This window comes from Myotis myotis, unplaced genomic scaffold, assembly GCF_014108235.1.
Source record: "Myotis myotis isolate mMyoMyo1 unplaced genomic scaffold, mMyoMyo1.p scaffold_m19_p_11, whole genome shotgun sequence".
Classification (NCBI taxonomy): Eukaryota; Metazoa; Chordata; class Mammalia; order Chiroptera; family Vespertilionidae; genus Myotis; species Myotis myotis.
Genome location: NW_023416315.1, coordinates 24357263 through 24384963, shown reverse-complemented (window position 1 = coordinate 24384963; position 27701 = coordinate 24357263). Strand labels below are relative to the sequence as shown.

The 27701-nt window shown below is 35.7% G+C and overlaps 1 protein-coding gene across 6 annotated transcripts in view; it reads right to left on the bottom strand.

Annotated features, from left to right (window-relative positions):
* The window catches only part of FAM126A (family with sequence similarity 126 member A), a 60144-nt gene that overhangs the window by 28517 nt on the left and 3926 nt on the right, over positions 1-27701 (bottom strand). For 3 of the 6 annotated variants that reach the window (XM_036327917.1, XM_036327913.1, XM_036327919.1), the window contains exons 2-4: positions 15290-15368; positions 6524-6625; positions 1119-1298 (exon numbers count right to left, since the gene is read on the bottom strand). In XM_036327917.1, the coding sequence (XP_036183810.1) occupies positions 1119-1298; positions 6524-6625; positions 15290-15340 (333 nt within the window). In that variant the 5' untranslated portion in view covers positions 15341-15368. Of the gene's footprint in view, positions 1-1118; positions 1299-6523; positions 6626-15289; positions 15369-20114; positions 20160-21414; positions 21576-27701 lie in introns of those variants that run through there. The other 3 variants (XM_036327914.1, XM_036327915.1, XM_036327918.1) reach the window with 3 other exon arrangements.

Sequence of the window (27701 nt, the reverse complement as noted above, 5' to 3'; positions counted from 1 at the left end):
TGTTTTGCACATAAATTTAAAAGTTAAATTTAAATTGTTATTCTAAAGTATGACCTGAAAAGAATTTTAAAGTCAACTGAAATCTTAAATTATGATAATTCATCATAAATTATTCAGAAATACTTGGAGTTAACCTTCCACTTTTGAAATATAGTAATATAATACTCTGGTTTCTCTTCAGATCGCATAAATCTTTCTCCTTTTAAAATATAAATAACATAAAAAAATTATATATAAGTAACATAATTTTAAGGATGGCTAACATATAAATATAGTCTTAATAGTCATTAATTTTTTTCATGTAAAAAGTTACATTTTCTAAATCAATTGACACAGTTATGAAATATGTCAAAAAAAAGTTCTTACTTTTTTTTCCATTTTAAAAAGTAGAAACCTTAAGTATCTAGAATGTCATACTAATTAATATAAAAACACTACTAGTAATTCAAACTATATGTTAAATCAATGTTATAAACTCTGGAGACAGTCCAAATTTTACAGAACTATTAGTGGTAGATGTTAGACTAAATTTTTCTCCTAAGCTTTTTGTGAAGGTCACAAACAATTTATAGACAATGGGTTTTAAGTTTAAAAACTTTTAAATTCAATAATGATATTTTCAGACATCTCTACAAAAGAAATGGTCTTATTTTCAGTCTTCAGTCAATCCCAAAAGAGTTATTTACATAACTAGAGGCCCGGTGCACAGTATTCGTGCACAGGTAGGGTCCCTATGCCTGGTGGTCAGCGTACGTCATAGCAAGCGATTGAACTCCTGATCGAACTCCCTCAGGGTCACTTTGCATATTAGCCTTTTATACACACACACACACACACACACATATATATGTATATACATATATATGCATACATACATACATATATGTGTGTGTGTGTGTGTGTATATATTTATTTATTTACATATATATTATATGTATGCCCATATAGACCTCAACCTCATAAAGTTATGTTTGGAAGAATGAGCTGAATCATTTGTTGTACAAAAAAACAAATATTAGCTTTACAAACATGAAAAGTAGTTGCTATTTGCTTTTGCTGAAAATGTTATGCATTTGCTTTTGCCAAAAAACATTTTGTTAACCACATTAAATACAAACCAAATTGTAAACCCCTAGAAGAAGAGCTTCAATGCATCCACTGCTGTGCACATTTCTGCTGGCTGAGACGGCAAGGTAGCACCAAATCAGTTCTGGAAGAAACTGCAGTGTAAATCGAAGTAACTGCTCCTCTCCACTGCGATAGAATTCAAAGAGCTGGTGACAGACAGGTTCTAGCAACTGGAAGAGGGCAAAATGTTAATTCAAAGATTGGATTGTATTTGAAAGACACTGATATATAAAATATAAAAGTTTTTCCTCGATTGTAACTGCTGAAATATATAAAAGTGTTTCCCATTTTTTTGGGGGGGGGGAACTACTCATTGCTAAACTATTTAGTAAAACTTTGAACTCTAGTGGAAGGCTAAAGCAAATCAAGTGTATATAGAAGTACTTCATAAACTTTAAAATATTTTATAACTAAGGTAGCATTGTTAATAAAACCATATCTTTTTTATTTCTTAAAATACCTAGGATGTAAATAGTTTCTCCTTAATATCTTTAATACCCTTTCTTTCTAATTAAAAATAAAAATGCCAATATATAAATAATTGGCTACAGGGTTGGAGAAATTGAAGTGGGAATCCTACGTAGTTACTGTTATCTCCTGAGTTTAGAATTAGGCAGCATTTGTCAATGACTGGTGTGTGAAATAGCTGAATAATTACAGAGCCCTTAGATCTACATCCCTATTGAAACCATGGTTAATTGCCACCGGATAATCTAAACATTGTGGTCATTTTGTTTTAAACATGATTTGGAAATTATCTATATAACCTTTCCTCTCCCACCACAACCTCTGTATAATAGACATTTTTAAAAACAGAAAGTCAAGATAAGAGACCCTTGTAGGTAAGTATTATTATAAAGCATATTCAGTGATCACACAGAGTCATAAACAAATATTTGAAGAGATTCAGAGTAGTCATTTTTCACACCATCAGGCTATAAATATAAGTCAAGTTACTAAACAGATTTTCTACTACCAATAATTATAATGAACAGAAACTAATTTATAATGGATGTTTATATATATACTAGAGCAGTGATGGCAAACCTTTTGAGCTCAGTGTGTCAGCATTTTGAAAAACCCTAACTTAACTCTAGTGCCATGTCACATATAGAAATTTTTTGATATTTGCAACCATAGTAAAACAAAGACTTATATTTTTGATATTTATTTTATATATTTAAATGCCATTTAACAAAGAAAAATCAACCAAAAAATGAGTTCGCGTGTCACCTCTGACATGCGTGTCATAGGTTCGCCATCACTGTACTAGAGGCTCAGTGCACAAATTTGTGCACCAGTGGGGTCCTTTGGCCTGGCCTGCGGGATTGGGCCAAAACCAGCTCTCAGATATCCACCAAGGGGTCCTGGATTGTGACAGGGCGCAGGCCAGGCTGAAGGACCCACCAGTGCACGATCAGGGCGGGGAGAGACACAGGAGTTTGGCCAGCCGGGGAGGGAACGCGGGAGGGCTCCAGGGCATGTCCAGCCCATTTCGCTCAGTCCCGATCAGCCGGACCCCAGCAGCAAGCTAACCTACCAGTCAGAGCATCCGTGCTCTGGTGGTCAATGCACATCATAGCAACTGGTCGACCAGCTGACTGTCTGCCCCCGGTGGTCAGTGCACATCATAGAGAGCGGTTGAGCAGCCTTAGCATATCATTAGCATATTATGCTTTGATTGGTTGAACGGCCGACTGGTTGACCGGACACTTAGCATATTAGGCTTTTATTATATAGGATTAATTTCAGAGAAGAAGGGACAGGGAGAGAAAAATAGAAACACCAATGATGAGAGAGAATCATTGATTGGCTGCCTCCTGCACGACCCTTACTGGAGATCGAGCTCCCAACCTGGGCATGTGCCCTGACCAGGAATCAAAAAACTATGTGTGACCTCCTGATTCATAGGTTGATGCTCAACCACTAAGCCAGGTCAGCTGGGCTATGTTGTCCTTTAAGAATATGGATTACAACATGGGAGAACATATTTGCCAATGTTATATCCAACAAGGTTTTAATCTCCAAAATTTGTAGGGAACTCATACAACTTAACAAAAGGAAGATAAACAATCCAATAAACAAAATGAACAAAGGATCTAAATAGACACTTTTTTAAAAGAGGACATACAGAAGGCCAAGAGACATATAAAAACATGCTCAAAGTCACTAATCATCTGAGAGATGCAAATCAAAACAACAATGAGGTACCATCTCACACCTGTCAGAATGGCTATTATCAACAAACGACAAGTGCTGGCAAGGATGTGGAGAAAAAGGAACCCTTGTGCACTGCTAGTGGGAATGTAGACTGGTGCAGCCACTGTGGAAAACAGTATAGAGTTTCCTCAAAAAATTAAAAATGGAACTCCCATTTGACCCAGTAATCTCACTTCTAGAAATATATCCCAAGAAATATAAACACCAATCAGAAAGGATATATGCACCCCTATGTTCACAGCAGCACAGTTTACAATAGCTAAGATTTGGAAATAGCCTAAGTGCCCATCAACAGATGAGTGGATGAAAAAACTGGTACATCTACACAATGGAATACTACACTGCTGTAAAAAAGAAGGAACTCTTACCATTTGCAATAGCATGGATGCACCTGGGCAGCACTATGGTAAGCGAAATAAGCCAGTCGGAAAAAGATAAATATCACATGATCACATTCATTTGTGGGATATAATGAACAACATAAATTGATGAACAAAAATAGATCCAGACCATCCAACCTCAGAGGGAATGCAGGGGGGGGGGGAGGAAGGGTAAGAGAGCAACCAAAGGACTTGTATGCATGCATATAAGCATAACCCATGGTCACAGACTGTAGGGGGATGAGGGAATATTCTGGGGGGTGAGAACAGCTGGTGAGAGGTCAATGGGGGGAAAAGGAGACATACGTAATACTTTCAACAATAAAGAATTTTAAAAAAAGAATACAGATTACACACTACCTTTACCACATTAATCAGGCAAAAACCATAAAACAAAATTATATGCAAAACCTCCTAAATCAGTGCTTCTAAATGTGTGGTCCATGGACTGAAAACCATCAACAAACTGTTACCAGTCCCCAACAATATAAATACAGAAACTAAAAGGAAGAAACTTTTATAGCAACTTGATATTGCTCCAACATCTAAGTGGGTGATCAGCAGACTTATTCAGAGTATAGATTAGTTAGGGTTTATCAAATCTGTGTGGGACCTCACATGTGATGTGAGTTGCATGTTCACCATGACCATTAGGTATACATATTCTGTGGCATATTAGAAAACTTTTAAAATCTGGTCTTTCATCACAGTTTGAGAAATAGTGCTATGAACGATTAGAGCTGTTTTCACTGATAATTTGAATAAAAGAAATGCTATGAACCAAACTAGCCTATCAGAAATTTACCTTACAAACTCTATCCAAAGTAGCCTGGTTAAAACACAGTTCATCAGAAAAATAATTTTTAAGTCTTTTAAAAATATTAAGCACAAAATGATAAATAAGATTTAACTTGCTTAAAAAATTATAAAGCACATAGCTATACTTACTCTACTTGGTGAAATAATTCTCAATTAAATATGGAAAACTTTAAAACAGCTTTTACCCAAACATTAAAAACTAAAACTCTTCAAGGAAACAACTTACACATACTATACAAATTAAGAAGCTCTGGGGAGGAGGGAGGGGCAAGCAAAATATGATTATTCTATTCAGTTATTCCAGTGAACATTTTTGTCACTATACTCCCTATTCTTTCCTTCAGCACTTAAAATTCATGATGCACTTTATAGCACACTCAGCAGAAGCTGAGTTATTCCAGATCCCCTCCAAAAGAGGTGAACTACTCAAATAACTAAAGACTCTAGTTTTGATAGTTTCATCCCAAAGGCACATAGGTCTATATAGGACTGAACTCCAAAGTATAAGTTATTTTAGCACTGAGTAATAATAATATTCATGGTATGCAGGGGTGGGCAAACTTTTTGACTCGAGGGCCACAATGGGTTCTTAAATTGGACCGGAGGGCCGGAACAATAGCATGGATGGAGTGTTTGTGTGAACTAATATAAATTCAAAGTAAACATCATTACATAAAAGGGTACGGTTTTTATTTCAATAGTTTTATTCATTTCAAACGGGCCGGATTCGGCCCGCGGGCCGTAGTTTGCCCACGGCTGTAATTAAAGCCTATCATGTCTTCTACCAAAATCAAGTACAAAAGAATCACATGCCTCATATTCCTCCCCTCTATTCCCCCTCTTTCCATTCTAACTGGCACAGCTCAGGTTCTCAACAGCTCCCTCCTTGGCTATTTTCATAGCTTCCTACTCTCTTGTTTTCAATTTTTCCATTCTCCAAATCTATCCTCCACATAGCCACTTTCTTAAAGGAATAATCTAATCAAGTCATCCCTTCAGTGCAAAAAAGTCTATACTGTTTATGACAGATTTCAAGATCCACAATGGCTACAACCCAATCTCTTTCCAGCTTCAGTTCCTACCAGTCTTATCCTCTCTTAACTACTGCATTAGCCTATGTATTTGCTTTTTTTCAAACTGCCATGCCTTTTTATTGTCTACACTATTTCTAACCTTTTTCTATTTCTACTATGAATGGTGGGATTTATAAGCATCAGAATCTGGAATATAGATCATTTTATCACTTTCGAACTAAATTTGCTACCAAGAAAGAAAGAAAAGGAGATGGAAGCAAGAGAAAAGAAAGAAGGACTGGGAAAAACACCAGCCGGTGCTTGCCTTTCCTTAAATGCCTTACATTTTTTCAGGCCTCTGAAAACTATCCCTACGGCTTGGAATGGTCTTTTATCTTGCACACCTAGCAAATTCAAGCATATCCCACCAGCATCAGTTAAGAATTGCCTTGGAAGTATGTGCTTACTTACTTTCTACTCCTTCCTCTTTTGAGAGGAATGCTATTCATCTTTGAAAGATGCTACTTATCTTTGATTTTCTATTGCCTAGCATTGCAGCTGGCTCATAGTGAACACAAATATTTGCCAAAGGAGTAGATGAATGTAGTGACCCAGACTTTTCTAGGCTACCTCAAGCAAGATAGAGAGAGAGATAAGGAGGAACATGTTCAGAAATGGCTTTTGGATTTTGGTAATAACTTTATTTCTTGGCCTGGGGGTGGGTACACTGGAGTTCATTTTATTATAAATGTTTTTTTACTCTGCCATTTTTGAACATAAAGTATTCTTCTCTTACCCCTTCTACCCCATTTCTCAAAGGCAATAATGTACACTATAGTTGTTTAAACACATATGTTTCTCACTCTTTTATATATGTTATATTTCAAAATAAAAATTTAAAAATCAATCAACTGTACTAGTACAATCAATAGTTCTAATACAACAAAGTGTAAGAGTACTTACCTCACTTTGTGGCTCCTGGATAACTTTATAAAGAGATGAAACTAAAGAACTCTTATCTTTCAAATTTGTGGCATAATTTGGTAAAGATGCTTCTGGTAGTGTCTAAACAAAATAAAAAATACATTTTATTTTTATGAAATGTCCAGAATAGGCAAATCCATAGACAGAATGTAGACCAGTTGTTTTCAGAGATTGGGGGAGGGGAGAGTTGAGAGTGACTAACAGGCATAGAGCTTCTTTTTAGGGCAATGGACATGTCCTAGAATTAGATGCTAGTGTTAGTTGCACAGCATTATAAATATACTAAAAATCGCATTTTCACCTTAAGACAAAAAAAAAAGTTATGTGAATTATTTCTCAACAAAATAATTGCAAAAATAAAACAAAAAATATCTTTAGTCCTCTTATCATCAACAGGGACGTAAATTAACATCAACACTTCATCTTTAATCACCGTGTATGGTAAAAAATGAGACTACAAACCATGTGTAAAGCCAGAGATACATTTTTCTGTAGCATTATATAAGTTAAAAATCTCATTAGCCATATTGATCCTGCTTTTTAATAAACATTGTATTAATAAACACTGTTGTATAAGGATTGAATGTTTCAAACCTGAAAGCTACAGATCATTATCAAAGTAACTCTCCTGGGTTACATATCGTGACTGTTAAATTAGGTAAGGCTGTTCTCCTTCATAAAATTGGGGAGAAATTCTAGACTTCTCAGAATTGCAAAAAAAGGTAGCCACACTACCAACAAACCAGTTTTCCTAATGACATTTAAAATATAGACAACTAATCACAGCTTTCCAGCATCACCCATTCAGAAAGCACACCATGACCATAGAGGAATGAGAAAAGATAAAACTCCAGGAGTAAGTCAAATGGTTTGGGATAAAAGTAGTAGGAAAACCTAAAAAGCAAAAACAGAACACTTCATAACAAAGGATAAAAACCTATCCTCCTAGAAAATACCCCTTCCTTAACAACATGTCTGTCTCCCAAGTCATTACTTCCTTCAAGCAATCAACAAAAATCCAGCAGTAGAGATAATCTATATATCTATATATATAAAAGGGTAAGTGAGTGACTGACCAACCAACCACCCATCCGACCATCCAACTGACGGGACAGTACATATGACACACATCTTCTTCTATATATATAAAAGGCTAAGTGACCAACCACATGTCGGTCCGACTGCCCAACCAACCGGCCGGTACATATGACGCGCACTGGCAATCTACACTAATAAAAGAGAAAGATGCAAATGACTGTACCTTCGTGATACTCACCAGCCAATCAGGAGTGAGTATGCAAATTAACCCAACAAAGATGGCGGGTTACTTTGCATACTCAGGTGTGAGCAGCCGGGGCAGGGCAGGACGCAGGTGTTCTGCCCCTCCCCAGCTGCTCCAGGCCTCTGGGCAGCGTGGGAAGGCGGAAAGGCAGCTCCAGGCCAGAATGAAAGCAGAAAGGTGGCTCCAGGCCAGAGCAAAAGTGGTACCAGCAGCCAGGGGGAGAAAGGCCCATTTTGCGTGTATCTTCGTGCATCGGGCCTCTAGTTTAAAAATAAATGACTCGTGCATGCATGATATTTGTCCCCGTCTGACACTGGCCTCCCATTTAAATTAATTCAAAGACAGTTTCCCATGATGCCAGCATTTGTGACGACTATTAATAAATCACAAGGGCAAACTCTAGACAGAGTAGGAATATTCTACCTGAACCTGTTTTCAGACATGGTCATTATACATTGCTTTCTCTCAAGTTCAAAAAGTGTGTAACATTAAAATAAAAGTTGGAAATACTTCATCACAAGAGAAATTAGTCAAGCACTCTGGAAGTGTTTTTAATCTTAATGTGGTATACAGGGAGATAATAGAATAAGAATAAGTTTAATCAATTTATCAGTCATTGTTTTTATCCATGTTTTTATATCATGTTTTTGTTATTTTTATATCATGTTTTTGTTGTTTTTATATCATGTCTTTGTTGTTATACCATGTTGTAATTGTTTATTATTCAATTTATATATTATTTTCCTATACATTTTACTAATTTTCTTTCATCTCTGAAACTTCTATTATAGAGAAAGGGCGAATAGTGATATTAAAATATTTCTTCTAATTTCCTTTCAATGTGCACAAATCCGTGCACTGAGCCTCTAGTGTCTCAATATATTGCTAACAGTCATTCCAAGATACACTATTTTTTACATGTCCCATATCCTAGTATTTCATGATTTAAAGTGGGTTATGGTTGCCCAGCCGGTGTAGCTCAATGATTGAGCATTGACCCATGAACCAGGAGGTCATGGCCTGATTCTGGGTCAGGGCATATGCCCGGGTTGCAGGCTCCATTCCCAGTGTGGGACATGCAGGAGGCAGCCAATCAATGATTCTCTCTCATCGTTGATGTTTCTATCTCTCTCTCCTTCTCCCTTCCCCTCTGAAATCAATATATTTGAAAATAAATAAACAAACAAATAAATAAATAAAGTGGGTTATGGTTAGTGTACATAGCTGTATGTGTGCATAAATACACATAGAAAATTAAACAGCATAATTTTTATAATAAGGATATCTGATTCATTTTCACTCTACTGTGAGCTCCTTGAGGAAAAGAACTATCTTATTGCCTCTCTATCTATAGCACTCAGCACAAAGCCTGGTACTCAAACTTTTGCTGAAGGAATTTATTATAGATGAACTGAATAAAAAATGAATACGGTCACTATTTACACACCAGCAGGTTCTTTATAATTAGGTCACATATCACTTTAGGTTATATAAGTAAATAGATTGTTTTAAAATTTAATAAAATAGTTTTGTTCAGCAGAGTGTTAAGTAAATGTGAACTATCTGGGAACCTTTCACCATTCTCAGGTGTTGGTGGAGGGGAGGAGTTTTACTGCAACTGTTTACATAAAGAGGAGATTAAGGCATTCTTCAATATTTCAAAAGCATGTAACAAAAGATCTCCAGACAACATTTCATTTCCCTTATTTGATCAAGAGTAACCTAATATTGGAGGAATTTATATAAAAGGAAATAATAGTCAAATAAATAGCATATTTCTAATCCCCTGGATGGAAATGAACCTGAATTATATATGCAAAATACATTATTTTATATATGCATACATATGTATGTCTAGCTATAAAATTTTAAATTGAGGGAATTGAAATATAAATCATAAGAAATTAGTGAAAAATAAAGATTATATTATATATACTATTTAAACTAAAAATGGATCATTCATTTAAAATGTAAACTATAATTTTTAGTTTATGTGCCAATTAAGCCTCATGAGGTAAAATATTTTCTGCGAAACAGCCAAAGACAAAAAAAAAACAAACAAAAACAGCTCTTTTTGGAAAAGCCAAGCTCTAGAAAATACCCTGGACCAAACTACTACTGGTAAAAATGACAGGACAGGTCTCCTAAAAATTAATGCCATGAACTACTGCATTTTATCACAATTCTATGATTATTTCATTTTGTGAATATAGGAGAAGTTAATTTTGTTTATACAAGGGGAGAAAATATAATTGCTGTATTTAAGAACAGTGCTTTGAAAAACTTAAGATCTAAAAGACCCTAATGATTTAAATAATGTTACAGCAAATCTTTGTATTTTTCTGCACTATATCAGTTCAAAGGTACTGGCCTTCTTTTTGTCCCCCCAATAACTGTTTTTTAATTCTTTTTTTATATATTTTTTTATTGATTTCAGAGAGGAAGGGAGAGGGAGAGAGAGGTAGAAATATCAATGATGAAAGAGAATCATTGATTGGCTGCCTCCTGCACGCCTTCTACTGGGGATGGAGCCCGCAACCCGGGCATGTGCCCTTGACTGGAATCGAACCCGGGACCCTTCAATCTGCAGGCAGCTCCATCCCCACTGATTTTTAGAGAGAGGGAAAGACAGAGAGAAATATCGATGTAAGAGAAACACATGGATTGGTTGCCTCCTGCACACACCTGACCAGGGCCCAGGCCAAGGAGGAGTTTGCAACCAAGGTACGAGCCCTTGACCGGAATCGAACTCGGGACCCTTGGGTCCACAGGCCAACACTCTATCCACTGAGCCAAACCAACTAGGGCGGTACTGGCCTTCTTAAATACCAGTTAAGCTTTCACACTTTTCAGAAGGCAGAACTGGAGACAAAAAAGCAATTATTGGAAATTATGTTGGAAAATTAGTCTTGGTAAAATTTGAAAACAGATGCTTCATAAGAAAGAATCATTTGGGAGATGGTTTTTTTTTTTAAATGTAAGGATGTGATATGGGTTAGGTGGAAGAGAATTAATGAAGATGGACAGATGGGTGGAGAACCAATAAATAAAGCAACTCTTACGTTACACATAAGACTGGATTTTGAGTTACACTGAGATTCAGTGATTACCAGAAAATTGAAAAAAATAGGAGTCTGGAAATCTGCTAGATAAATCTATATAAAGCATCAAGAAAAATGATACAATCTGAAAGATAATATGGTACAAGTAAAACTTTGAAAAGCTAGAGGTTGAAATTCATGAAATCTTAAAGTAATGAAGTCCCAATCTAATTATTTTGTTGGTATATAAAGTGTACTGAAAAGGAGAGCCCAAAGCCAGAGTATACACTGAATGGTTCTTCCAAAGCAGAAAAAAAATCACACAGAGCAAACTGAGTTGTCTTTGTACATCTGAGAGAATGCTGAGTGAGGTTATGGAGTTGGGAGTTCAGACTGTGACCATGGAACAGTGTAGAAAGTGCTAAAATCATCTTCACAGACTTCCCAGACTTAAAATTTTCTGATGAGAATAGTGAGACTCAAAGAAGTTATATGATTGGCCCAATATCATAAAACCACCCAGCAGAAGAACTATAATTAGATCAAAGTGTTTCTGACTTCTCAGACCAATATACTTTGTACCACTTTACCAATCATGATGACTTTGGCCATATTAGCACATGGTTATTAAATTAAACAACTAACCCCCAGCCGGCATGGCTCAGTGGTTGAGTGTCAACCTATGTACCAGGAAGTCATGATTTGATTCCTGGTCAGGGCACATGCCCGGGTTGCGGGCTTGATCCCCAGTGTGGAGTGTGCAAGAGGCAGCCAATGATTCTCTCTCATCATTCATGTTTCTCTCTCTTCCTCTCTGAAGTCAATAAAAATATTTCTTAAATTAAAAAACCCAGCAGAGGCCTTTTCTAAAAGTATATACTTATCTATCTATAAATATAAAAGCCTAATATGCAAAGTGTCCCCTCAGGAGTTCGACCGACCAGGCGTTTGATCACTTGCTATGATGTGCACTGACCACCAGGGGGCGGCATGGAATGAAGGAAGGCCCCAGCCGGCAGCCGCTAGGGACCCTACCCAGGCACAAATTTTGTGCACTGGGCCTCTAGTCCTCCTATCTAATAACAGACAAACATGGTAATTGACCGAACCTTCACTACGCCTCCCATTGGCTAATCAGCGAGATAAGCAAATTAACCACCAACAAAGATGGTGGTTAATTTGCATACATAGGCACAAAGTGGCGGAGCGAAGACTGAAGGCGGCTCCGCCGGAGCGAAGGCCTGGGTCCCAGGTGCCGGAGGAAAACCAGTGCCGGCACCCAGGGGAAGGGAAGGCCTATTGCACAAATCTTCGTGCAACAGGCCTCTAGTATTTATATAAGTATATATCACTCAAAAATCTAATCTCATGTGTAATGTTTTGAACAGAGTTTTTTTATTTATTGGTTCTCCATCCATCTGTCCATCTTCATTAATTCTCTTCCACCCAACCTATATCACAAATCCTTACATTTTTAAAAAACCATCTGCCAAACGATATTTTAGTATGAAGCATGTCTTCAAATTTTGCCAAATTTTAAACAAAAATGTAATTAACATCACAAATCATTTCCAAAGACAAGATACTCTAATTTTAAAAGTACTTAAGAGGTTTGTTCTAAAGCACTTTTTTGCGTTCTACTACCTCTAGTACACTACTGATTTTGCCTGATAACCTTAATTTCTTTATCCAACATAAAGAAAACCGAATTAAACACACATTAACATAATTCAAAATAATATTCAAATAATTTTCAGGAATCCATAGCAAATTAACCAAGGAATAGGAAATATCTCTTTAACTGGCTATAATACAGACTAGGCAATAATTTAAAACATTTGTTATACCAAATTGACAGAAAATTGGGTAATTTTAATCTTGCAGGATTAGGGGAAATTAAATTAAATTACTTTTTATTTCATGGGGCCCAGGATTTCACTCCTCTCCTTCCCCTGAGTTAAATTTATAAAAATTCTAATAAAATATCACTACCCACATAATACAGGGTCGGGCAAAAGAAAGTATAAAGTTGTATGTGGAACAGAGTTTATTCTTGTATTATTATTTATTAATTATTGTATTATTTTCCATACAAACAACTGTAAAAACTACTTTTACCCTGTATATGTTATATTAACAAAATATTACTTAGTTTATGTCCTAGATCATGGTATTAAAAAATAAGACCTGTGTGCTTGGTGTACTCATTGCTACTGGGGTGCCATTGCTTCTTTAGTGAAAAAAACTAGGAAATATATGTATACATATATGCATGTATATACATATCTAAATATATCATATACATATTTAGATCCATGAATTCATACTGATTCTCCTAATTTCAATACAACACCTTAGGGTCCTAGGGTTCTTTCTTGCCTTTCCCCATTCCATGTTTCTAATTTCTTTCTCAGACACAGAGAAATCAAACTCCCATTATCCTCCATATTACTTATTTGCTCAAAGTAACCAACCTACCAATGTAACCACTCTGGTTGACTCTTCTACATGCCATCTCTGTAACCCTCCCTCCAAAAAACCCATTTCCTCAAACACTCGGCATATTACTGCCCTACTGCTATACTGCCCTCTTACCCTCCTCACTGCTACACTTCCCAGGGTATCTATATAGTCAAGGCTGAAGGGAAGGGGAATAACAAATAGAGGTGAAGGGAAGGGACTCAGTCATTATTTTAAATTATATGCCTTAATAGTTGACTCTTCTCCTATACTCCATCTTTCAACATGATATCTTTCCATAACTCCCCTATTAAAGAATGGCTAATTGGCTATATTTGCTTTTGCAAATTTGACTTCACCATTAAACATAAGAATGCTCTAGAAGTGGTACTCAATTGTTAAACTTGATAATTTCCATCAAACCGCAAAAAAAAATAAAAATCATGATATAATGAACCATATTGAAACCTCTTGAAGCAGAAAAAAAAACTTAAAAACACCTTGAACACTTAATTCACAAAGACAACATATGCATCAAAAAAAGCACATAAAATTTAGTCAATCTATTACAATATGTAAAATTTATACAGTGCACTTTTATAATATTCTAATTTATTTTATAACTACTTAGGGGTTCCACAGAAGGATAGTCAATTCTTGACTATGAAAGGTGAAAAAATAAAAATCTGCTCAGCCATTCATTCATCAGGATGAGGTAACAACGACTGATAAGGCCAGCTGCCAATTTAATAGGAAATATTGTTTCTCTCAAGGACACACGGTAGCCGAAAAGTATCATAACAACCTCCTTTTTTGAGTGACTATTATGTTGTTACTCACTGAGAAATCTTATTGTATAAAATCAGAAATATCAAAAAAATTGCTGTTTAAACATTAATCAGTAAGAATGAAACATCCCACTTTTGCCTGGAGGAGCTACTTCACCTTGACACAGAGAAGCAGGCTCAATTTCCGACTTAGGTACAAAGGTTCAGAGGGGGGGGTTTTGAACACAACATTCCATATAAATGTTAACTTTGTAGTTTCCAAGACAACAGGACCCTGGGTCTATTTCAAAGTTGAGACCAGATATTGACCCTATTTACACATAGCCTTGCTTTGTTTTAAGTCTGTCAGAATACAGCTTCATTTAAATTTCATCTGAACTCCACCCTTCCTCTAAATCCTACAACAATTTTATCTTTTCCTTTGGCGAAATGCCTGCCTGGTACCTGTTATATAATCTCCCTCACTGAAACAAGCCAAGAAGTCTGACTTTGTCAGACTATATGTTTGTCCCTGAAGGTCTTGGGGTGGTAGGGCTGAACAAAAAAAGTGACAGTTGCATCCCAAACTTTTCATTCCTGTTGTTCATGATCATGAAACTCACATAATTATGTGTAACAATGAGACCCAGAAGACAAGGACAAGGTAATTAACTGGTTAAAGCAACACAATTTTAGCTATCATAGACACAAGTCATGAAACAAGAAAACAGGCTTTATTTTCATCAACTAACCAAAAGTTATACACCCCTATATCGTCACTGAGTTAGCCAACTAGAGAAAGATCTACTGGTAGAAAATTGGGTGAATATCCTCTCATTTTTCCTCACTGTTGATCATGCCCACTCCCATTTAGCGTGTTGGGAGTTTGATGGTGGTTGAAGAGTGACATCAACATCCAGACACTAACCATTCGCTGCAGTGTTGCCATCAAAGGAAAAAAACAAACAAACTGTTTGAACCACTTTTAAGAAAAAAGGAATTGATCTCCTAGAAAAGATTACTATGTGTAAATAATTCCCTATCAAGATTTGTTGGGACATACTTCTGCTTCCATAAATATTTAGCTTTTCAGTCATAAAAAAAAAAAAAAAAAAAAAAAAAAAAAAGCCACTAGAATTTAAACCCCAGACAAAAGTTCTTTGGTATATAATTATTATATTAAAATAAATTTTACCTTAAACTCTGACAACCATTCCTCCACAACCCCTTTCTCTGAAGTGAACATCTTTCCACATCTGTTCTAAATCTTCAATCTGAAAATTAACATAGAAAATTGTTAAAATTTTAAGTACATTTTCTTTATAGTCAGATTATTATAGATAGAAATGAACCTATAAAATTTAGTTATTTCCTATTAGTAAAAGTAAAGCAATTTCAGACAGAAATTACTGGGTTCATTTCAAAACCAATGTGCACAAACAAGCATTAAAATGCAAGAATTTTGACAAAAGTATAAGTGTCATAATATGATGATATTGGCTCTGCAATTTTCTTTCAGCTTTCATGAATGCCAGCTGCAAAACATACTGAACATTTTTTCCTAGTTTCAAGTGAATAATTTCAAATAGATGATGCACTGCAAGAAAATTGCAGAAAATATTTTAAAACTGTGTATTTTCAAAAAGACATGCATTCAAAATTGACTTTATAGAAGGCATTAAAGTAATTGAATTTGCTTATATTTCAGTTATTTACAAGAATAACAGTCTATCTAGGCAAGCCACTTGGTTCCCTTAAAGCTTAATATTAATAAAACAAAAGTAAAAGTGGTAATATCCAAGATAATCACTGTATTCAACACTAGTTATTCAGAAGATTGGAATTACTTAAGTATAAAAAGAAAAAAAGGAAGCTTAGGAAATGAAAAACAAATTTATCTCCAGCAAAACTTGTCAGAGTACAATGTAGTTATCTTCACCCACCCATCTATATGAGAGTAGACTTAGAAACTGTTTCTTGAGGAAAAATCTTAGCTCTACCTAAATTTCCTAACCTCCTAATTCAGGTACAAAACCTGTATTAGGCTTCTTAATTTTCATCAGCATTATCAAGTAGTAGAAACTGAGACAGAATTGCCAGAAACTGAATCCTAATTCTATTAGGGGACCCTTCAGTCTGCAGGCCGACATTCTATCCACTCAGCCAAACTGGATAGGGCAGAAGAAAATATTTGTAAAACTAATTTTCATTGGGCTTATCAATGTTTGGTTATTTGATATGAGTACTTATGGATTTTATTAATTCTGTATTTCTCTCTGTGTCTGGTGACTCTCCTTTTGTCTTGTCATATGTCCTGAAGAGCTTGGCCTTATGACCAGTGAGAATACTTTCTCTCTGGCTTCCACTTGCTTGTGTGCCTCCTGCTCTCTGTCCAGCCACACTAAGCTCTCAAGGGAATTTTCTATGTATATCCATTTCCTCCCAGAGATGATAAAACAAGGCCCCTCATTCTTGTTTTCCATTAGTTGAAGAATATATATGCATATGGCAGGCAGCCAAGTAGGATGTGGATTTGACCTTAGGAAATCTAAACACCCAATTCAAAAGGGAGAAAACATGATTCCCCATATTTTGGAATGGCTGTTTCTAACTCTGGGAGTCAACTTTAACTTGAGAGGGTTGCATCTTTTTGCACTCTCCTTTGGGGATGTCTCTTGCATCCAGAATATTGGTTTGAGTAGCTATTAAGATCCTACTCGTCAATAGACAAATCCTTTGAATTGGAAAACTTTCTAAATGAAAAAGAAAGAAAACCATTTTCAGAGAGTTCTCATATTGTTATACTGGCTAGTCATTAAGATTCCTTTAATAAGATGGAGGGAGAGAAATCAAAATAAACTCAGACACCTTCCTATTTGCCTTCAGACATTTGCAGATTAGAGAAAGCAAGACCGGCAGGCATGGCTCAGTGGCTGAGCATTGACCTATGAACCAAGAGGTCAAGGTTGATTCCTGGTCAGGGCATATGCCAGTTTTTGGGCTTGATATAGTGTGGGGTGTGCAGGAGACAGCCAATCAATGATTCCCTCTCATCATTGATGTTTCTATTTCTCTCTCCCTCTCTACTGCTTTCTGAAATTAATATATACATATTTACAGAAAGAAAGGGGGGAGGGAGGAAAGGAGAGAAGGGAGGAAGGGAGATGGGATATTGGAAATATAACCATTCTGCACTTATGAAGAGAAAAAAACAAAAGGCAAAATCTTATTAAAAGACAATTTATACATTTTGATGTCCTAAGAACTGAGCTTGGTAACTGTGAGGTTGGAAGCTCCAACGTATGGCCAGACAGAAATGTGGGCTAAACTCCATTTATGCTACAGTCCTACCAAACTGCTGCCAGCTCTCAAGGAAATTATAACCCAAAATTACAATGATTATTATGAGGAATGTTCCAAATAGATTAGATCATTTAAAAGCAAGGGCTTCCAAATCAAATAAACAAAATGAGATACCTATATTTTAATACTGATAGAGGTAAAAGAAAGAGAAATTTATAGGACTCCTTGACATGAGAATTCCATGAACTATGGGAACAAAAACCCATTGGTGAAACCCTAACTCAGGCTACAATTAGGTTAAAAGAATATAGTAATGTAAGGATTGATACAATTATGAAAACTGGAAGGTTTAAACAGGCTTTATGTTAAAAAGAGTTATGTCAACTTTATCTGAATGTTTTATGGAAAAGGATGTCTGGCAGGGAACAATTCATCTACCCAAAACCTGTTGATAAAGTTCTAATGGAGGCTATAGTTAAGATTTAATGGTTGATGGAGTTAAGATAAAAGATTAGAGGCAAGTTGTTATGTTTTGCACAGGCTTCATGTAAAGTAATTGCATCTCCTTTATCTGATTGTATTGTGGAAATAGACATTGTCTCTCACCAGGAAACATTCCCCTGCCTGCCTGGGACATGAAGGCTGTCAGTTCTTTCTTTTGGCTATCAGAGGGAATGATCTGGAAGGTAATGACCTTTGCAGCCTCTTGAGTCCATGCAATTGTTTAATACTGCCAGAAATATTTACCATTTATTCCAGCTGAAATTTGACAAGCTATTTGAAAAGATTTAATAACTATTTTTTAATCAGAAATTTGGCAAAATTGGAAGCTGAAGATTAAAGAGTGTGATAGGATTTCTTAGAAATCATCCTCTCTCCCCACCCCTCACACTCCACAGGTTTAGCTTAGTTGGTTGAGCTTCGTCCCATATACCAGGAGTTTGCATGTCAGGGCACATGCCCAGGTTTCGAGCTATCCCCAGTGTGGGGCAAACAGGAGGCAGTGATCAATGTTTTTCTTTCATCCATGTTCCTCTCTCTCTCTCTTCTCCCTTCTTCTCTCTGAAATAAATTAAAAACAAAACATATTTTAAAAAATACATCCTCCCTATGCTAAATAAAACAACACAAAAACGATGTACCCAGAGGGAAAAAAAGCTAATTAGGGATGAAGTGGCTTGGGAGGAAGGTCAACCAGAGCAATTGTCCTTATCTTACAAAGGACATTGTGAAACCAGAAATGCAGCTCTAGAAGCAGTTCACAGCCCACCTATCTTTATCATCCTCAATTCCTAAGACCAAAGGGGAAAAAAGAAAGCCGTGTGTGTGTGTGTGTGTGTGTGTGTGTGTGTGTGTGTGTGTGTGTGTGGTGGTGGGGGGGGGGGGGCACCTTGCTCAATATCTAGATATGGCTAGACATCTAGAAATCTTCTCTACTGCCTGTATTCTGAACTCAGAAACTGGGATTATAGTCTTCTCCAATCATTAACTTTCATTTTTCTTATTGCCATAGAAATGCCTTTTATTAAATACCTGATTTGCTTGCACCATAGGACTAATTTTGGGAGCCCACCTGCATCACCACTTCCTGAAATGAATAACTGTTTAACTGATCTGACCTATACTTAGACAGACTGGTTTAATGAGATATGGAACAAACTCTATCGACCCAACTTCTGGAATATGATACTTCTCTCAGGAAGCTTCAGAGGAGGGAACTGTTGGGGTTCAGAACAAGTCACCCCAAGATGTGTCTCTGTGGTATTCAGATTATTCTGAGCTAAAGACAACCAAGACCCTGTGGGCTCATAAGAAACATCTGTCCCCCTCAACTCCTTTAACCAACTAGAAGAATTTTAGTTAGGGGTATTACCCATAATAAGAGATAATCAGAGACCACGTGTCTTGACCTATCTACCTGGCAGAGCAAACTACTAATTATTGAGCATCTCCTCTTCTTCTTGTCCTGTAATGACCCAACGCAGTACCTCACTGTTAGCTCAAAATGCCCTATATACATACCTCATTTTAACTTTCTGTCCCTGAACCTCTCCTCTATGTGGGGTCTCTGACTCTCTCCTACTCACATTCTGCCCACATTCAAGAAAAAAGGGATAAGGAGGAGAGAGAATGCCTTCCACCTAAGGAGACTTCCTTCCCTGAGCTCTTGATAACTTCCATATATAGCTCATTGGCCAGAGTTCAGTATTAATGGCCACACAGCATTATAGGAGGCTAAGCAAAACAATCTTTAACAGAGTGACACATAGCTAAAAATTTGGGTTCTACTCCTGAGAAAGAAGTGAAAAACAAATAGTTGTGAACAATTAACAGTCTGTTCTACAAATGCCTTTTGTTATCTGATAGGGTCTAGTTTATGTTACTATTATAAATGAGCTCTTCTCTTTTTTTTTAAACTTTATGTTTTGTTCTTTGTAATTATAATTGCTAATTACAAGTATTTAGGAAAGCAATCCTTTTCCTATGTATTCTGATTATTTCTACCAATCTTAGTGAATTAGTTATTCAGACTTCTAGTAATTCTTGTCTATTATCTTGAATGTTCAAGATAGACAATCAAGTTAATTATAAATAACTGCTCTGACAGTTAAATTTTTTATTCTACTTCAATATTAATCTCCAATTAATCTTTCATATAAGAATTTTGTCATTTTATTGTCATGAAATATTTTACATTTCAAACATTTTAAACTTACATGTTTGGCTCAGTGGATAGAGCGTCAGCCTGCCCACTGAAGGGTCCCAGGTTCGATTCCGGGCAAGGGCACATGCCCGGGTTGCGCGCTCGATCCCCAGTTGGGAGGCGTGCAATAGGCAGCCAATCAATGATTCTCTCTCATCATTGATGTTTCTCTCTCTCTCTCTCCCTCTCCCTTCCTCTCTGAAATTAATAAAAAAATTTTAAAAAAGAAAGAAATCAAGGCACATACAGAGGTAAAATATAAGATCACTCTCCTAGTTACAGAAATATCAGAATCCCCAACTCCTGGATCCTTCCAACTAAACATCATATTGTTATTGTAAATTATAATCAGGAAAAATAAAAGGCTAAACCTCTGTGTTAATTCACTAACTGAGGTAAACGCAAATACATTAAATAATTTAGGCAGTGCTTCCTGAGTTGATAAGAAAACTATTCAGAAAGATATTAACAGTGGTACTAAAGCAATAAAAAAAAAAAAAAAAAGGCGTTCCCCATGAAAATGTAACTATTCAAGAAAGTTAAAGAAGTTTCTTTCTTTTAAGCTTAATCAAAGGACTTTTCAGGGCCTTTATATGTTAAATCTGTGTTATAAGTCTCCAAGAAAGGTGTTTAGAATGAAGTATTTTCCCAAGAGCATTTGACCATGGAATCCTTTACTGTTCAGACACATCTGGCATCACTGGGAATAAAGTCTGGAAAACACTTAGTGTGAGTCAAATGTCTCATACATAGCAATGATGGATGTCCATGGATAATATTATGATAATGACTAATATTCCTCAAGCACTTATGTATCTGGCACCATGCTAAGTGCTTTATGGGAATTTCCATTTAATCCTCACAGTCTTCACAAGTGGTGAATTAATATAATCTCTACTTCACAAAAGAAGCAGGCGGAGGAGGAAGAGGAGGAGCAGGAGGAAGAGGAGGAAGAGAAGGAAGAGGCAGAGGATAAGGAAGAGGAAGAAGAGGAAGAGGAGAAGGAAGAGAAGGAGGGAGGGAGGGAGGGAGGGAGGGAGGGAGGGAGGGAGGGAGGGAGGGAGGGAGGAAGGAAGGAAGGAAGGAGCAGCTGCTGCTAGCCTAAACAAATAACCTGTCCAAGGTCACATACTAGTAAGTGGTTGAGTTAGGGTTAGACCCCAAGCAGTCTAACTCCAGAGTCCCCATTCTCAATCACCATTCAATAATCCAATACTCTTTTATTCTTTTTTTTTGTCCCTAATATTTTCATTCCAAATTAAAAACTAGAATATTTTCATTCCAAAATAAATTGGTAGGGAAAAATTAATTACATGGATGATTCTCTTTGGCAGCCAAGTTGAAAATTATAGGGTCATAGAAAAATCATGGTAGGGTACTGGAATCAGTCTTTATTTCACAGTTAGACCCAGCTCTGGCACCTGTTAGTGTGTGACTTTCAGAAAATTCTTGGTTTCCGTATTTTTTTCAATGACTGGAATGAAGAAAAAGAAAAGAGATGAAAAAGTGTATCACTGGTATTTACTATAGTGATCTCAGAAGTGTTAATAAGGATGCTCCCAACTGTGAAAAGTAGTTATCAACATCTGCATTACAGGAATGTCTTAGGTATTAAAAACAATACAAATATTAAACAAAGAACTTATATGCATATATGGATAAACATTGGTCGGGGAAGGCCTGAGGAGGGGGCAGCAGCAGGATGGAGAGTGTCAAAGAGTGAAGGGAAGGAGGAGGATATGCAATACTTTAAACAATAAAGTTTTTTAAAAAGTAAAAAATAGCCCTAGCTGGTTTGGTTCAGTGGATAAAACATCGGCCTGCGGACTATAGGGTCCTGGGTTTGATTCCGGTCAAGGGTACATGCCCGGGTTGCTCGATCGCTAGTCGGGGGCGTGCAGGAGGCAAACTATCAATGATTCTCTCTCATCATTGATGTTTCTATCTCTCTCTCCCTCTTCCTTCCTCTCTGAAATCAATAAAATATATTAAAGATAATAATAAAAATGCTCTCTTTAAAAAAAAGGTAAAAAATAGAAATAATACAAATAAAGCACTGGCACACCATAGACGTAAATAATGATAGCTCTCATCATCACTAACAAAATATTTATCAATTTGACAATTGAGAATAAATTTCAGGATCTTACACTTCCTGAAAAGGGATGGAGGGAGAATGAGAGGAAGGCTTTATTAGATTCTAATGCCCTCCAGTTACTGCCATCCTTATTTATGCTTCACTGATTAACTTTCTGATTTAGTAATCTAATCTACTGTCACTGCCTCCAATTATTTCACCACCAATGTATTCCTTACCCCCTTTACAGTATATATTGGTTCTCATCATATATTCTCCATGGTCTTATAAATAAATCTATTGGTTCTTCCTCAATACTCATTCTTTCTCTTTAACCTTGTCACAAGTGTCTTCCTTTCTGAAACTCTACTAAGAAGACATCACTGACTTCAGTATTCTGATTCTATCACCCATGTAACCATCCTTCTGATTTTCTGTACTTCTCTAGTAGTCTAGTTGATTTGCACAGTTCTACCTTCCCTACTTAATGGATGCTTTCCCGCAACTCATTTTTAAAGTATTTTCACCTTCTTCCCTATTCAACGTCTGGAATGAAGTCATTCATTCCTCTATCAGGACCCACTTGAAGTTTCATAATTTTCCCAAAAAGTCTCTCCCTCTTCTAAACTACAAAAGTGTTTACGTTTTAGGGGCTATGTTGTCACTCTGTCCACCACTGTAATATCTATGGGTTAACAAATGAGCAGGAAACTTGAAATTTAGGGGGGATGAGGGTGTATATGTGCCTAGCAAGTTTAAAGAGGCCAAATGGGCAACTTGTTATGCTCCACATGGGCAGAGGAGGGGAGTGTAGTATATGTATGTTAATTAGAACCAGTACCCTAACTCAATTAATTAAATGTTATTGACATTGAAAGGGGCAAAAAAAAGAGGGGCTCAAAAAGATAAAAATAGAGTTCATATTGCTTGCCCAATTGTAGCACTTTTAAGGCTTACATTATTCTCTAAATTTTCAAGTCTATAAATCACTCTATAACCTGAAATAATTTTCATAGTACAGTTTAAGAACTCAAATACAATGTTTTCATTAAGTCTTGTGCAAAGAACTAAATGAATCTTTATGCATTTATATGAGAAAGCAGCTAATGTTCATCAGCTAATTAAGAGACTTTGTTCAAGATATACACACCAAACAAATATCACTTCACATTTACTACTACAAGGCTACACTGATACAAGCCTCAACACAGCAAATATTTAAACTACAGTAGGAAAGTACTGTTTCCAAAACTCCTTGATCTTACATCACATTCTTTACAAGGTACAAACGAAATTCAGAAATACAAATTGTTTTTTAACACCAATAAATTAAAATGTGAATTATATAAAGTGCATTATATTGCCCAACCAGCGTGGCTCAGAAGTTGAACACTGACCTATGAACCAGGAGGTCACGGTTTGATTCCCGGTCAGCGCACATGCCCAAGTTGCAGGCTCGATCCCCAGTGGGAACGTGCAGGAAGCAGACAATCAATGAGTCTCTCTCATCATTGATCTTTCTCTTTCTTTCTCTCTCTCTCTCTCTCTCTCTCTCTCTCTCTCTCTCTCTCTCCTCTCTGAAATCAATAAAAATATATTTTAAAAAAATAAAGTGCATTATGCAAATATTATCTCATTCCCATTCCAAGATCTTCTACTTAAAGAAAATGCAAAACTATTTTCTCAACATGCTAAAAAAATTGTCAAAGATAATGCACAACTTTGAAACCCTAAAATTATTCTTATTTAAATGAGAAACAAACTAAAGATGCTTACTATTCACTACCATAATTTAACATTATCATAGATGTTCTGATAATTATAATTTTTTTAAAAAGGAATAAGTATTAGATATTGGCAAGAAGACAAAACTAACATGTCCAATGCTCTAACTGCCTTATTACAAAAATATGAAAAACTATTAGAATTAAAAGCTCATAAAATGACCATTTAGAAAACAGTATACACAAATTACCAACTTTTCTATGTCCACACCTAGAAGATGTAATCCTCTTTGAAATACAATGAAAAAAGATTACATTCATAATAGAAAAATAAGTTTTAAAATATCAAAATTTAACTTTGAAGACAGGCAGAATCAAATGAAGAAAACTATAAAACACTGAGTCATTAAAGATGACTTGGAAAAATTATAATTATATTGTAAAGATACCACAATTACCTCCAAAATATTAATTTAGAAATTCCAATGGGGCTCTTTTAGAATCTTAATAAAATGTTTTCAGTTAAAGGTAATCTGGAAAAATAAATATATGAAAAATGCCAAATATCTTTTGAAAAAGATAATAGGAATTCACACAACCATATAATAAGATATATTAAAAGTTCTAATAATTAGGACTGTTTGAAATTACTGGATCAAAAAATAAAGATCCCAATGAAGAAGAATAAAAGGCCTAGAAAAAATCATATAGATATATATAAACATAATTTGTTATATAATAAAGATGACATTTAAAACCTCTGAGGAAGGATATGAAGAAAAGGGAATCCTTGTACACTGTTGGTGAGAATGCAGATTGGTGCAGCCACTATGAAAACAGTATGGAAGTTCCTCAAAAAATTAAAAATGGAACTGTCTTATGACTCAGTAATTCCACTTCTAGGGATTTATTCAAATAACCCAAAACACTAATTTGAAAAAATATATGCACCCCCATGTTCATTGCAGCATTATTTACAATAGCCAAGATTTGGAAGCAGCCCAAGTGTCCATCAGTAGATGAGTAGATTAAAAAAGCTGTGGTACATTTCCACAATGGAATACTGCTTGTCTGTAAAAAAGAAGGAAATCTTATCTTTTGCAACAGCATGGATGGACCTGGAGAACATTATGCTAAGTGAAATAAGCCAGTCAGAGAAAGATAAGTATCATATGATTTCACTCATATGTGGAATCTAATGAACAAAATGAACTAACAAGCAAAATAGTGACAGACGCATATATACGGAGAGCAGGCTGACAGCTGTTGGGGGTGAGGTGGGGGGCTAAGTGGAAGGGAATTATTGTTTAAGAAACAATAATTGTGAAGCTAAAGAAAAAAATAAAATTAAAAATAAATCCTTTGAGGAAAGATAATTGTTCAATAAAAAGTATTAAAATGATGGACTTGCCACTCTACATTAAAATACATCCAAAATAGACTAAAGATGTGCCCTAACCGGTTTGGCTCAGTGGATAGAGTGTCGGCCTGCGGACTCAAGGGTCCCAGGTTCAATTCCGGTCAAGGGCATGTACCTTGGTTGCGGGCCATCCCCAGTGGGGGATGTGCAGGAGGCAGCTGATCAATGTTCCTCTCATCAATGTTTCAAATACTCTATCCCTCTCTCTTTCCCTTCCTCTCTATAAGAAATCAATAAAATATATATTTTTTAAAAAGATGTAAATGTTTTTTAAAACTATGAAAGTAATATAAGGAAATAGAGGTGAATAGTTATATACTCTGGAAATTCGAGAAGGCTTTCCTAAGCAGATACCAAAAGAAAATTTGATAGATTTAACTATACTAAAAATGTTTTAAAATCTGTGTAAAAAGCCCTGGCCGGTGTGGTTCAGTTGGTTGGAGCAATATCCTGTACACCAAAAGGTCTCATGTTTGATTCCCAGTTAGGGCACATACCTAGGTTTAGGGTTTGATCCCAGGTTGGGTGCATGGAAAAGACAACAGGTTGATGTTTCTCTCTTCCTATCCCTTCCTCTCTCTCTCTCTCTAAAATCAATAAAAACATATCCTTGGGTGAGGATTTTAAAAATCTGTTTAAAAAGAAAAACCTACACCAAAAACAAAATTAGGATGCAGATGACAAACTGGAGAAATTATTTGCAATGTAATTTGACAAAGGTATAATAGTTTCACATACAAAGAGCTCTCATAACTAAATTTTTTTAAATCTCTAATATCTTAATAAACAAAGGACACTAATGGATAATTCACAAAAGAAATACAAATATTTAGTGTCACTAATAAAGAAATAAAATTGATATAAGATACAACTTTTCATACTAAATGGCAGTTTTTCATTGCTAGTGCTGAATATGAAGAGGTTGCTGGCTTTCTCAAAACAATAAATGTGAATAGTAATTAAACCTTTCTGGAAGGCAATCTATTAATACCTATTTAAAATAATTTAAATATGCATAACTTTTGACTTCAGAATTTATCCTAAGGAAATAAAAATATAATGATTAAACTGTCAAGAACCTAACTGCTACATTATTCACTCACATTTATTGAGAAAAGCTTAAATTTTCAACAAATGGTGGTTAAATAAATGATGATAAATCCATTTGCTGAATATTATCCACACATTTAAAATAATGTTATATGTTATAAACAAATAATATGTTATTGACTTGGGTAAGCATTCATTCTATTAAGTGAAAATAAGACAAGAAAAAACTCATACCAAAAAAAGAAACTATATATGATATGGTTTCTTAAAAAAAAAAGTAAATACCTATTAAAAAGGCCAATAAGACCAAAGTGATAATAATGATTATCCCTGGATGGAGGCATTATAAATGTTACTTATAATTTATGCTTTCCTGAATTTTACAATATTACTACAATTATTATGTATTACATTAGTAACTAAGAAAATACAGAATGTTTACAATACTGCTGTGACTATACCTACAATGGTATCCAAAATCAGGGCAACATTGATATTCCCACTCTATTTAGGCTGCACAAAAATCAGGGATGCCAAGCCTGAATCACAGTGAAAGAAATGTTGAGAACTCTAGAAAACAATAAAAAGTTTTTCACTCCACCTTTATGATCAAGTACAATGTGAAAAAAATATTTAGATATTAGCCATTCTGCTTTTAGCCCCATGCCAAATGTAAGAATCAAGAGTAAGGAACAACCCCTGGACCTCAAAACCAATAGGACTCAGCTTTTACCTACATTCAAATTGTGAGCCAGAAACTTTTTTCTAAAAAGTGAATGGGGGGAATATAGGTATTATCTTTCTCAGTATAGAAAGCATGGGCCTTCGACACTTTCTAATCACAACTCTTCTCAGTCTCATTTGAGAGACAGAGAAATTATTTTCTCCCCCAATGTATTTAAAAGGCATATATCCTAACGGCAAGCAAGCAGGATTTCTTCTGAGCAAAGATGTTGTAAACAGGAGATTTTCAAATGTTAAATGTTCTCTTTCCTCAGTGCAAATATGCAGCCTAACTCTGCGAGGGCCAAAAAGACTCTGGCTCTCAACAATAAGCAATAATCAAACTGTTAATTCCATCTGCTCCCCTCCAAAAAATGACAAAACACTACATGGTGGTGCCAGGGTCTCAAGCTCCATTTAAGGGGTTTTCTGAAGGGCATCCATTTTCACAATATCAACATGCTAATTTTTTTTTAGTACTTCGGAAACCAATCCTGATACTATATGATGACAACTTTGATGCTGATAACAAATAAATATACTATCTTTAACATCTTTGTTAGAGATGTTGTTTCCAGAATTATCTTCCTTTCTTATTGGTCAAAG